This window comes from Miniopterus natalensis, chromosome 2, assembly GCF_054644295.1.
Source record: "Miniopterus natalensis isolate mMinNat1 chromosome 2, mMinNat1.hap1, whole genome shotgun sequence".
Lineage (NCBI taxonomy): Eukaryota > Metazoa > Chordata > Mammalia > Chiroptera > Miniopteridae > Miniopterus > Miniopterus natalensis.
The window spans coordinates 141,023,666-141,037,216 of record NC_142082.1 but is presented as its reverse complement, the minus strand read 5'-3'; the positions used below and the strand labels follow the sequence as shown (position 1 = coordinate 141,037,216).

Sequence of the window (13,551 nt, the reverse complement as noted above, 5' to 3'; positions counted from 1 at the left end):
ACCACGACCTCATTGCCGCAGGGAAAGAGCCCTTAGGTGTTCTGAGACCTCATGACCCTCCCATCCTCGAAGGATCCGTTCCTGGCGCAGCTGGTCCCCGCAGAAGGCGGAAGGTGAGCGCGTTTGGAGAGCAGCTGGGCCTCGCTCCCGAGCCGCCTCCGGGGGTGGGGCCGCCGGGACCTGGCCCCGCCCACCCCGGGCAGGACCCGGGGCTGCTCTGGGTAAGCACCCGCCCCTCCCGCCCCGTCCTTCCCAACCCGGCTTGATCCAGCTCAGCGCTGGGATGTTTGCTGCAGCTCTTTCCTTAAGTCTGGCCATCTGTCACCTGCGTTGCTTCCTAGGGACAGGTAGTCCACCTCCATCGCTCCAGAGACCTGGTGAGTGTGCACCCAGGAGCCTGGGGGCTGCTGTGGGCCCAGCAATGACTGCCTCCTAGAGGGAGCCTCCAAACCCGAGGTGAGGTCCCATGGGAAAGAAAAGACGGCCCCCCTTGCATCTCACTGGGATCCTCACTTCTGCCCTTTTGGGGCTACTGCCACTTGTCCTCCCTCAAAGGTTGGATGGGACAGGATGCCCCAGTGGGAAAAGGCTCTTCCCCTGGCAAGGGTTGGGAGATTTGCAGCTGGTGGGCTCCCCTCCCTGGGACCCAAGGAGATGGTGCTCCCTCCGTTCTGTTACAGATGTCAGCTGCGTGAGGAAGGGGGACTCGCCTTCTGCGGCCAAGCTGGAAGAGGAAGAGCTGCCCCTGTGGAGTGGAGGACTAGACATGTCTGAGGCTCTGTCCTGCTCCAGCAATGAGACCCCTGCCCCAGACTGCCTGCTGGGGGCCCTCTACTGGGCCTGTGTTCGAAACGACTCTGCCCAGCTTCAAGCCACGCTGGATGAGGGGGTCTCCCCAGAGGAGGCCACCCAGGTGGATGGCAACGGGAGGGTGAGCTACCCCAGGTGCTTCCCAGGGCAGCTCGGTGTCCTGGCCACACCACACTCATCCTGAGAGAGTTTCAGGGTCAACACCCACTGCCTGGGTCCTCAGGGAGAAGGGAATGGGTGAGAATGGGTCTCCGCAGGGGCTGGGATGTCTCTGGGTTTAAGGAGCACAGGGAACCCAAGGAGCTCCTGGAGGCAAGCACAGGGGCTGAGCTGCCCCTCCCGCAGACAGGCCTCATGGTCGCCTGCTACCACGGCTTCAGGAGTGTTGTGGCCCTACTCAGCCGCTGTCCTTTCCTGGATGTGAACCAACAGGACAAAGAAGGAGACACAGCCCTCATGCTGGCTGCCCAAGCAGGTACAAGGCTGCCGACCCCACCCCCTACCAGTCCCCTGCCTCCAGACTGGGCCACAGCTCCACACTCTGCATGATGTTCTCCCACCCAGTCTCTGCAGTGCTGGGTGGAGGGTGGGTTTGGGGCTTCACCACCGCTTTCCTGGGATTCAAGATCTGCCTTTGGTGCTCTGCAGGTCACGTGCCTCTGGTGAGTCTCCTGCTCAACTACTACTCAGGCCTGGACTTGGAGCGGCGAGACCAGCGGGGGCTAACAGCGCTGATGAAGGCTGCTGTTCGGAACCGCTCTGAATGCGTGGCTGCCCTCCTCATGGCAGGTGCATAGGGCCTGGATGGACCAGGATGTATGGCCTCCAGTGCCTCCCCCAGTCACCCCAACACACTAAGTCAGCTGTCAGAGTTGCAAAGAGGAGAGAGGAGGAGCTGGAGGAACAATCTAGGCTGGCTTCCTGGACTAGGGGAGTGTGCTTGGGCTTCCCACAATCAACAGAGTCCAGCTACAAAGAGCTCTATTTACATTGTTAATGGAAGTCCCAGAAAAGATAAATGAGAGGATAACCTAGACCAACTGGAGAACCTAAAAAAAGGCTGGCATCTGGAAGCAGACCCTCAAGTTCTCCTCCTGGTTCTGCCACTAGCTGAGTGACTCTGGGCAGATGGCCTCCCTCTCTGACCTCACCAGTATGATGAGGGTGCTGGCCTTCTCTGGGATGATTTCCAGTTCTGACAGGCCAGGGTTCCAGGAGCACCGTGATGGTAGCAGAGCCGTGTGGCCAGGCAGAGTTCTGGAGTGAAGTCCAAACTGTCTGTGGAGTTGAAGGCCTTCATTATTCCCTGAGGAGAGGTGTTGTCTGTTGGTCACTGCAGGGGACCTCAGCCTCCAGCTTTTCCCCTCCCCATCTATCAGATTGGTTTTGGGTGAGATGGGAGGAATTCTGCATCCCAACCTTTGACTCAGAGTGATTCTTACTCCCTCCAGGATTAGAGGGGTTTGGTGATGAAAAGAAGGACCAGCAGGACTCCCCCCCCCCCGCCCGCCTACCCCAGAAGGTGCAGCTTGGGCATCCCCAGTCTTGGGCAACCTGCATACCACCCCTCTGGCCAGTTCCTTGGTTCAGGGGTCCCTATTCTGTTCCATGTTCCTCTGAAGTCTTTTCCCCTCTCTGTAATTTATTTTTCTTCACCAATCTCAAACAGGAGGTTGGAATCTGGGACTGGTCCTGTCCCTGGGCTGCAGTCACTGAGGGCTCCCAGATTCCAGCTGTAACAAGATGGGTGGGACTCTGGTTTTGAATTTAACCCAAATCGGCCCTGCTGCTAAAGAATTTGCCCTTCTGCAAATCACCTATCCCTGTCCCAGCCTACATCACCCCTGTGCCCCCTCCCAGGTGCTGATCTGACAGCAGTAGATCCTGTTCGGGGCAAGACTGCCCTGGAGTGGGCGATGCTGACCGACAGCTTCGACACCGTGCAGAGGATCTGGCGGCTGCTGCGGCGGCCCCACGTGGAGCAGCTCAGCCAGCATTACCAACCGGAGTGGCCAGCCTTGCCCAGGCTCGTGGCCCAGGCCAAGGGCCACGTTGCCCCATCTATCCTAGAGAGATTACAGGCCTCCTTGAGCCTCCTCTTTGTTCAGCCTCCTCAGGAAGGAGGTGTCCTCGACCACCTTGTGACCATCACGACCAGCCTAGCCAGTCCCTTCCTCACCACTGCCTGCCACACTCTGTGTCCTGACCGCCCACCTGCACTGGGAACCCGAAGCAAGTCTGTGCCAGAGCTGCTAGGCACTGCTCCTCCCCCTCCTCTGGTACCCCAGCCCCTACAGGTAGTCCCTGGCCCCCAGGATCTCACCCCTTACCAGAGTCCTCAGAGTGTGTTGAGCATGTGCTCTCAATGGTTACAGCCTAGGGACAGTACCAGTCCCAAGCTCCAAGTCCCCAAGATCCTCCTCTCCAAGGCACCCTCATCTCCCAGACAATGCAAACCAGAGCTCAGGCCTGCTGGGCATCGCAGGCTGGCCCTCCCTATCTGGCGATACCAGGAGCTCAGGATGCAGAGGAGGAGTCAGGAGGAGGCCAGGTATGCACAGAGCTAGGGGAAGATGGGTAAGCTGGCTGGGAGCAGGGAATCAGCCCCCTCCCGTGGGCTCCTTTGCCCTGTAGAGCCCCTTCTGCCTGTCATCCTGTGTAGCAGGTATTCATACAACATTGTTTGCAACAGCGAAAGAGTGGAAACAACCCAAGTGTCTACAGGGGACTAGCTAAATCGATTACAGGTGTAGTTACTGTACACTCTCACTGTGTATTCTGTACAGTGATAAAACAGGAGTAAGGAAGCTCTTTATGTTCTGATATGAAACTATCTTCCAGATGTTCGAGTGAAAAATAGCCAAGGGATAGAACAGTGCATATGGTACACTATTATTTGTCAAAGTAAAATTTGCACAGAGCTAAACCTGACAAATACAAATATAAAGTGAGTACCAAGATTTATTTAACTACTTAATGAGTGAACCAGCAGGATGGATCAAAGGAGGAAGTGAAAACCATTACTGACAGTCAGCGGGAAAAAGATGCTGGAATAAATGTGCAAAGTTGATACAAAAAGTATCAACTGGCAATAAAATCGTAACTGCCCGGCAATGAAATAATAACTTTTTTCTCAACTAGACAAAAATAATTTGCTATTTATCCATCTTCTACAGGTTAATCTCTTCACTTTACAGAGCCAGGGCCCCCATCCATAGGAAATAGTATGTCAAACGAAGTGACTTCCCCTAGATGACCCATAGGTGGGGTTATTAGCCAATGGTCTAAAATATCTCTGCCGGGGCACTTGGTAATTTTGTGTGTGCCTTATTTACAAGTTTTGGATATTTTTTCTTAACACATTTGTTATAATTAGTGAACCAATATGAATATATTATTATTAATAAAATCCAGACTGTATTTATATTTCCTTAGTTTTTACTTAGTGTCCTTTTTCTGACCAGAATTGCATCCGGGATACCACAGTACATTTAGTCACAGTGTCTCTGTAGATCCCTGTAGGCCATGACAGTTTCTCAGATTTTCCTTGTTTCTGATGACCTTGACAGTTCTGAGGAGCACTGGTCAGGTATTTTGTAGAATGGCCTTCAACTGGGATTGTGTGATGCTTTTCTCATGATTAGACTGGGATTATGGGTTTTCAGGAGAAAGACCACAGAGGTGATGGGCCATTCTTATCACATCTTATCAAGGGTACGTACTATGAACATGACTTATCGTGGTGGAGTTGACCTTGATCACCTGGCTGAGGTAGTGTTTGTCAGGTTTCTCTACCTGACAAAGAAAGTTACCCTTCCTTCCTTCCTTCCTTCCTTCCTTCCTTCCTTCCTTCCTTCCTTCCTTCCTTCCTTCCTTCCTTCCTTCCTTCCTTCCTTCCTTCCTTCCTTTTTTATTTATTTTATTGTTGGACTATTGCAGATACCCCCATGCCCCCCCCAGCCCGCCTCCACCCAGCCCCCCCCCCCCCCCTTGGCCCTCGCCACACTATTGTCTGTGTCCTTGGGCCGTGCATATATGTTTTTTAGCTAATCCTTTCACCTTCCTTTATCCAGTTCCCCCCACCTCCTCCCCTCTGACATTTGTCAGTCTGTTCCATGTATCCATGCCTCTGGTTCTATTTTGTTCATCAGCTTATTTTGTTCATTAGATTCTACATATTGGTGAGATCATATGGTATTTGTCTTTCTCTGACTGGCTTACATCACTTAGCATAATAATCTCTAGGTCCATCCGTGCTGTTGCAAAGGGTAAGATAACTTTCTTTTTTTACAACTGCAGTATTCCATGGTGTAAATGTCCCACAGCTTTTTTATCCATTCATCTACTGATGGCCACTTGGGCTGTTTCCAGATCTTGGCTATTATAAGTAACACTGCTATGAACACAGGGGTGCATATATTCTTTCTGATTGGAGTTTTGGGATTCTTAAGATATATATATCCAGGAATCAGGCCAATGGGTCAAACGGGAGTTCGATTTTTAATTTTTTGAGGAAACTCCATACTGTTTTCCATAGTGGCTGTACCAGTCTGAATTCCCACCAACAGTGCATGAGAGTTCCCTTTTCTCCACATCTTTGCCAGAACTTGTCGTCTGTCGATTTGTTGATGGCAGCCATTCTGACAGGTGTGAAGTGATACCTCGTTGTGGTTTTAATTTGCATCTCTCTGATGACTAGTGACGTTGAGCATTTTCTCATATGTTTATTGGCCATCTGTATGTCCTCTTTGGATATGTTCCTATTTAGGTCCTTTGCCCATTTTTTAATTGGATTGTTTTTCTTCCCGGTGTTGAGGTGTATGAATTTTTTATATATTTTGGAGATTAACCCCTTATCAGATGAATCATTGGTGAATATGTTCTCCCATACGGTGTGTTCCCTTTTTGTTTTGTTGATGGTTTAGTTTGCTGTGCAGAAGTTTTTTAGTTTGATGTAGTCCCATTTCTTTATTTTTTTCTTGTGTTTCCCTCGCCCTCAGAGACATATTGGCAAAAATATTGCTCTTGGAGATGTCTGGGATTGTATTGCCTATGTTTTCTTCTAAAATTTTTATGGTTTCATGACTTACATTTGAGTCTTTTTATCCATTTTGAGTTTATTCTTGTGTATGATGTAAGTTGATGGTCTAGTTACATTTTTTTGCACGCACCTGTCCAATTTTCCCAACACCATTTATTAAAAAGGCTGTTCTTCTCTGCTTTCTATACTGTGCTCTTTGGAAGGAAGTCATTGTATGAAACCCACACTAAAGGAGTGGGGAGTTATGCTCCATCTCCTTGGGGGTGGACTGTCTACATAAATTATGGATTTATTTGGAATTCTTCTGCACAGAATGTTTTGGCTTTTTAATCATGTATTACCAAATTTTGAAAAATTAAAAAATAAACCTGCTCTTCGACTAGGGGAAAACACACACACACACACACACTGAGGTGAAAACGACAAATGGTGTGTGGTTTCTCCCAGAGTGTTCTGCAGACAACCATGGGGACTGCAATGGGTTCAAGGCTAACTTTGCCATTTCCCACCTTTGTGATTCCTAAGAAGGTACTTGAGTTTCTCTTGATCTCATCGGTTAAATGGGTGGAAACAGGGCTATTGGAACGATCCATTAGATAATACGGGGGAACAGGCTCTGTAAAATGTGAAGCCCTACCAAGAGCTGAGGTGCTACGGAAGGGCGTGGGGAACTGGGTTTGACTGAGCTGCCTCTGGGCCTCCTGGGTGGAGCTAGAGCTCTTCCCTCCCACTCACAGCTGAAGTCAAAGCTCGTGAGGCCAGCCTGGCACTGGGCGTGGCAGGCAGGGAAAGAAACCGCACACAGGAAAGAAAGTCTGTATACAGGCTTGGAACAGCTTGGTGGTCACACACTTCTGTTAGGAAGTTGGCCTGTGACCTTAGGCAAGTTATTTATCCTTTCTGAACCTCAAGGCTCATATGTAGAATGGAGGTAATAATAGCACTCCACCAGGGCTGTTGTGAGCATTAAATGAAATAACGAAGCACTTTGCACTGTGTCTGCCTGATTAATATCATCACCACTCTATCTGACCCTCACAATGTTTGTTCTTTTATAGTTGTGGAAACTGAGGCTATGAAGGTTAAGTGATGTGCTTAAGGTCACCAGCTGGTGAGTGGCTAAGTGGCACTTGGAGTTCAAGTCTGTGGGACTCTAAAGCCGGTGTCCTTTCCACCGCAGCACGTGGCCTCTGCCCACAGCCTGGTTCTCTTGGTTCTTGGAGCCTCTCCTTCCCACTTCCAACCGGCTTAAGTTTTACGGGGGAGCAGGGGTGGCCACAGCCTCTCTAGGGCTAGAGAGCTGGCCTTCTGTGGCTCTCCTGGTTGGCGTGGGGTGGACCTCGGCCGGGGGGCTGAGCTGGCAGTAACGACTGGGCCCCAGGTTGGACAACATTTTCCTCTCCACCTTGGAGAACACCCACCCCTCCATCCCCCGCCATTGCCACGGCAGCTAGAGTCCAGGCCTGCAGTTCCTCAGTTCCTCCTCCCAGGCCAAGCCGTCTCTCTCTAATCCTCTAACAGCTCTTGACAGCCTTGCAGGCTACAGAGAGGAAAGAGGCCTACGTAGGCTGCTGGCTGCTCCGCCTGTGCTGCTTGCCCAAAGTCAGCCTCTCTGCTAACCTCCCATCTTTTCCCGGTCCCCAGTCCAGCTCCTGAGGCTTCCCAACCAAGTGTTTGTCAGCAGAGGCCAGGGGGCCCGAGACAAGGCTCCTGGCTGTGCAAAACACAGGCCACAGTGATGCCCTGCCACAGTCAACAGACCTGGGTTTGAATCCTGGTCGTGCCTCTTATCATCCCTGCCACCAGGGACCTCTTCCAGCCTCAGTCTCCTCATTTGTAACATCAAATGGTTATAATAAATAATTCCCACAGTTTTTGTGCGACCTAAACGTTGAGAGGTATGCGAAGCATTGAACGCTGCCTGGCTCAGCGCCCAGTAAGCAGCTTTTGTTACTGTGCTTACTTGGGGGCGGGGTGAGGAAATGCCAAGGGGACAGCTCTGTGGAGGAGGCCAGTGGACATGTCCTTGGAACCCCAAGGCCTCCCCTGTGATTCTAGGATATTATTCTGGTGGCCCTTAAAACAAAAACACATACTTATCCCAGACAGCCTTTCAGGCAGGTCCTGCACAGTTCTGCGCCCCCACCCCAGGCCACTCCTAGCCTCCTCCCATCACCCAGCACCGATGGCTGCCACTTGCTCCCTGTGTGTGCATGCGTCCATCCCCCCCTGGAGAAAGGGGGCTCCCGCAGAAGGGACTGCAGGGTTGGCTGTCCTGACACATACTGGGATGTTAGCCAGGTGTGTGGGGACTCTTGGGAACCCTCCCCTCACTCATGTGTGGGCAGAAACCACATCTGTATCCCCTAACCCCTGGCTCAGTGAGCAGCCCATATAGGCTCAATAAATGTGTATAGAAAAGAACTGAATTCAGGACCCACCAAGGACCGAGCTATTCTGAGGGGCCTTTATCATCTTCCTCCTTTCAGGGGCTGCTCTGGTTCCAGGAGTGGCAGTGTCTCAGTTATCCCCAGAAACCCTTGTTGGGTCAAGAGAAGGCAAGGGAACACATATAGGTGGGGAGGACAGAAGGACAGGTGGGGACTCATTGGTTGGTGTTCCCTTTGCCCCAAATGGGGCATCTAGACAGGATTCCCTTCTCCCCAGCAGTCTACATTCCAAATGGTTGAAAACACCCATGCATCTTCCTCTCCTCCAACCACCAGGCCAGCTGCACCCCTCCCCACACTTCTCCCCACATCCCCAGTCCATCCCTCACCCTGATCTCTCAGGACCCTTCCCCCATCAGATGTCAGCCAGCTATGCTGAGAAACATCTGGCCAGGGTTTACGAAGAAATCCAGACCTGCTCACTTCTCTCCCCGTCTGCAGGGGGGACCAAGCCTTGTCATGGTTAAGGAAGATACTAAATCTGAAGGGAGGACTTGAGGGTAAGGCTTGGGGTTGGGTGGACTGTGAAACTTTGACCACAGTCACACAGGCAGTCACATGTAGACACACGGTCAGCCAGGGTCCCACAGGGACCATCAGGATCATAGGCACAGAAGTACACACAGTCACATCGAGAGAGGCTGTACACACAAGCCCACATAAACCATCACACAGGCACACAAACACACAGACTCACTGACCAAGAGGAAAATAAAGACAGGGCCCCCCACATGCCCTGGGGCTCCTGGCCCACCCTCTCCTCCTGTCCCCTCTGCTCCCCGACACTTGCATTCCCCTGGCCATCCAGCTCCTTACATTGCCTGTGCGACTCCCGTTGGCGTGTCGGAGTCTGTCTGACCACGTGCAGCGGAGATGGGGGTTGAGGGAGGGCCACGCCTTGCCCTCGAGCCCTCCCTTTAGACCGGGTACCTTCCTTAACTGTGACCAGTCATGGTCCCTCTGAGGAAGGGTAGAACGGTGAGCAGGTTGAAACCTAAAGCCTGCTCTGTGGCTGTTCCCGCCAGCCCAGCCTTGGGTACCCCCTTGACCTGTCTCCTACAGTGCCCGTGACTTGCCTTGGGGGAATGAGGGGCAAAGGCCTGCGGATGAGGGGCTCCTGGAGACAAGAGCTCGCTGAAGGCCCTCAGTGTCAGCCCCTCTGGTGCTAGGAAGGGCAGAGCCTGGGCACGGATGCTGGAGGGGTGGGAAAGGGGCAGGATTTATGGCATTTCTCCTCCAGCTGTAAACAAAGGCAGATTCCTGTGTCCAGCTCCAGCAATCTGGTCCCACCCACTTGAGTGGCTGGAGCTGGAGGAAATCCCGCTGGCCTCTGGCCTCACCCAGCCACTCCGCCCCTCTGTCAAACAGTCTGCCTCCCAGCCATGGCCATTACCTACCCTCAAATCCTGGGGACCCCGTCCATGTCCAAATATCAAGCTCTTCCCATTGGGAATAGTCCCCTTAACCCCTCAGACTCTATCCCCAAGCAGCAATGCTCTCCTCAGCACTAATCCAGAGCCTGGCAGGCTCCTACCCCCTTGCCGGCCCACTCGGCCCACCCTCACCCCAGCAAACTCAGGCCCTGCTTTTCTTTAGAGTGGGCAAAAGTGTCATGTCTCTGGGAACTCCTGGGCCATCCAACATGCTCAGCCAGGCCCTTCAGGCATCCCCACCGTCCTGTGTGGGGATCGTTTGCCTGGGCTGACACATGTTTCTTTTTTGCACCAAATTGCAGCTCTAGAGAAGGGTGGGGGTGCCAAGGGATACTATGTGATACTAATAGAACAGGAACTAAAAGGCATTATTTAAATTTACAAAATAACAACATAACGATCAATAATTAGGAGGGAGAGAAACTAAGTGACATAAATTATGAAGTTTTAAAATCTGTAAATAGCAGAAAGACCAATACTGATGCTATCCCTTATATATGGAATGTAAAAAAAAAGTCAAACTCAGAAATAGAGTAAAAAAAATGTTTGCCAGGAGCTGGGGGTGGGTGGATGGAGGAATCGCAGAGAGGTTGGTAAAAGGGTACATAGGAACTTTCAGCTATAAGGTGATTAAGTTCTGAGGATCTGATGTAAGACATGGTGACTGTAGTTGATAACACTATTGCATAACTGAAATTAGCTTAGGGAATAGAACTTAAATGACCTCACCAAAAAAAAAAAAAAGATAAATATGTGAGGTGATGGATGTGTTAACTAGATGGAAGAATCCTATCACAGCGTATACATACATTAAGCCATCTGGCTGTACACGTTGAATATAGTAGACTCAGCTGCAGGATTTTATTTATTTATTTATTTAACCTTGTGTTTATTAGAAATGTCTTGAATGTTTTCAGAATGTCTGCTCCATACTTCAAAGTCCTCTGTGGTAGCTATACATTCACCTGTATAACAACCCCTCAGGCAGCTATTAGTGGAAGAGGCACCGTTCAGCACCCATCTAGGAGGAGATAAGAAAACAGAGGCCTCGTCGCACAGCCAGGCCTCCGGTCTCCTGAGGTTCCTGCTCATCCTCCAATCCTGCTGCTGGGCCTCCCTCCCTTAAAGCAAACTGGACGGACATTTGTGTGGGTTTTTCAGCTGGTAGATGACACTCCCAGATATTTTGCTTTTGTTCTGAGAATTGGCAGAGAAGGTGTTACCAGCCCTTTCTTACAGGAATGGGAGCTGATGCTCACAACAGTGGCTCCAACTCCAAGCTTGGTCTCTTTCCACTCCCTGTGCTCTTCTCCTCTGGTCGGGCCAGTGTGCTAGAAAGGGTCAGAGCCTCGGGGGGGCCTGTGGGGAGGGACATTCCAGAAGTTGCTGGACTTCAGGGAAGAGGCCGTCCTGGAGCAGCATTTCATCAGAGCCCAGGCTGCAAGCTAACCCACCCCAAGGCATTGTGTGGGCACCGCCTAATCTCAGACTCCAGTCCTGACATGCCAGCCCTTCCTCAAAAGGCTCCATCCTGAGATGAGTCATCCTTGGGCTCAGGGGTGGGCCAGGAGCAGATGAACCCATGTAGGACATCCTGGAGGATCTGGAGAGGAAGAGGAAGGTGACTTGGTGGCTCATGCCATCTGGCCCCCGTCTGCCAGCCTCTTCCTAAGGTGCTTGGCTGGCCCTACCATCCCCAAACCTTGGCACCAGCCAAATTGCCTTTTTACCTGAGCCGTGGTGACAGGGCCTGAAGTCTAAATCTTAGAGTAAAAGATCATATAAGGCTGGGAAGGACCTTTGGAAGTATCCAGTGTAAACGCCTCAGTGTACAGAGGAGGAAACTGAGGCCCAGAGAGGTGATCCAGGCCTGCAACCCAGGACACTGTGGCGCCTTCTGCCCTGAGCTGGAGGCCGAGAGAGGTCACTTCTTCCTCCAGGCAAAACTAAGCTGCATCCAGCCCACAAAGCTGGGATTTTCTCCTCTGTGTCGAAGAGATGGGAAATGGAATTCACAGGTTATCTGCCTCACTTCTCGCCTAAAGGAGACCCACAGTTCTTCCTCCTCAGGTACCCTGTTTGACTGTGCATGTCTCTCACATTTGAAAAATCCTTAGGTTCTCTGACCTAAACCTCCCACTTTGCAGTTTAAGGGAAGCGAAGCCTAGCTCACCCTCTGCTAATTTTCCTCCCTTGCTTTTTCTTCCTACTCATCCTGGTGCAGAACAGGCTACACAATTTGTGGGGCCCAGTACAAAATGAAAATGCTGAGCCTTTTGTTCAAACATGAAGAATTTCAAGATGGCATCAGCAGAGCATTAAGTTAATTGTGACGCCCTAAGTCTACCCAGGTTGAACTCCTGTGAAGTTGGCCCTTCCCTGGTGTCAAGATCGATACTTAAACTCAACACTCACAGCTGATCCTGAAAAGTCAAGTTGCTCTTCCCTCTGCTTTGATGCTGGATTCCAGGTCACCTGCCTTCCATAGGTGAGAATCTCCTTGAGGTTTCACCTGCACATCCTTCCCAGGAGCTCCAGGCTACTGCTTCACACACTGCTGGGAAATCCTTCTGAAGATCTAAATTTAAATCTCAGTCCTTTGGACCTGTTTCCTCTTGTTCTGTCTTCACTGATTATGGGGAACAGCTGGTCCTTTTGTGTAATTAATTCTTGTAGACTTGGACACAGTCTGCAATTCCTTTTCCCTTTCCTCACTGGGCTCAGTCTCCACCGCTTTCTCCAACTCTGTCCCTCCTCTGATGCCTGCCCCAGCTTCTCTGTGTGCCGTGGAACTTGGCTTCCCCGAGAAGCTCCAAAGAGCAGCAGTCAGGGTCCAGGGGATTCAATGCCTGGGTGCGGAAGGCGGTGGGGAGTGTAGACTCCAGCACTGATGAACAGCCCATCCCCCATCAAGCCCTGTCTTCCTCCTCCAAAAGTACTCTACTTTTATCTATTTCATGGACCATTCCCAGATAAAGTCCCCCACCCCCACTGACTCACATTGGCGACTCTCAGCTCTTGTCCATCTCGAAGTTTCTGTTTTCAGTGTGTGTCTCAGACTGAATGCTTCCCTTGGGAAAGCCCGAACTTCCATGTCCCAGGACAGAAGTCCACGGGCTGGGGCTGGGGCTAGGGCTGGGAGAAGTTTATCAGAAGCCATTGCAGGGCAGGGAAGAGAGTGGGTATGAAAGACGGCCACAGGGCCACACGGCCACACTGTCAAGTCTCCAGTAATAGAGTGCCAAGTGGCTGCTATAATCTGAAAGAGCAGACACTGTAATCCCATAGTACTTCCTATTGGCTACAGGACACCGATCTGTCCTGACACTGAAATTTGGGTGTGCCTTGGTTCTGGAATTCACAGGCTCACAAACTGTGAAGCAGCTGCGGGGTGGGGAGTGGGGAGTGGGGAGGGCTTCAGCAAAGGAAGTGAGGTCAGTCAGCAATTGATGCTGGTCTGGACCCTTAGCCATGTCTCCCCCAGCCTCTATTCCTGTCAAAGGGCCATCTTACAGAATCTCCATATTAGAGCAAGACGCCTTAGCGGTCCACTCTTTTTTTTTTTTTTTTTTTAATCCTCACCTGAGGATATTTTTTTATTGCTTTTCAGAGAGAGCGGAAGGGAGAGAGAGAGAAATATCAATGTGAGAGAGACACATCGACTGGTTGCCTCCCACATGCGCCCTGAGCAGGGCTGGGGACCAAACCTGCAACCCAGGTATGTGCCCTTGAGCAGGAATCAAATCTGCGACACTTCAGACCGAGAGCCAATGCTCCATCCACTGAATCACACCAGTCAGGGGGAGTTTTTGCCTGC

The 13,551-nt window shown here is 51.3% G+C and overlaps 1 protein-coding gene across 1 annotated transcript; it reads left to right on the top strand.

Moving 5' to 3' along the window:
- The first annotated feature begins 695 nt into the window (after positions 1-695).
- On the top strand, positions 696-3,377 carry ANKRD33 (ankyrin repeat domain 33). Its single transcript, XM_016201043.2, has 4 exons — positions 696-931; positions 1,156-1,285; positions 1,459-1,599; positions 2,671-3,377. The coding sequence occupies exons 1-4, from the start codon at positions 767-769 to the stop codon at positions 3,375-3,377; spliced, it is 1,143 nt and encodes a 380-aa protein (XP_016056529.2). The 5' UTR covers positions 696-766.
- Positions 3,378-13,551: the final 10,174 nt, after the last annotated feature.

What these genes read in the sequence shown, in the direction of transcription:
- ANKRD33 (XM_016201043.2), top strand. Translation starts at nt 767, where the DNA reads ATGTCTGAGGCTCTGTCCTGCTCCAGCAATGAGACCCCTGCCCCAGAC. An exon ending in AGGTGGATGGCAACGGGAGG is followed by an intron (nt 932 to 1,155) that starts GTGAGCTACCCC and finishes CCCCTCCCGCAG; the next exon opens with ACAGGCCTCATGGTCGCCTG. An exon ending in GGCTGCCCTCCTCATGGCAG is followed by an intron (nt 1,600 to 2,670) that starts GTGCATAGGGCC and finishes GCCCCCTCCCAG; the next exon opens with GTGCTGATCTGACAGCAGTA.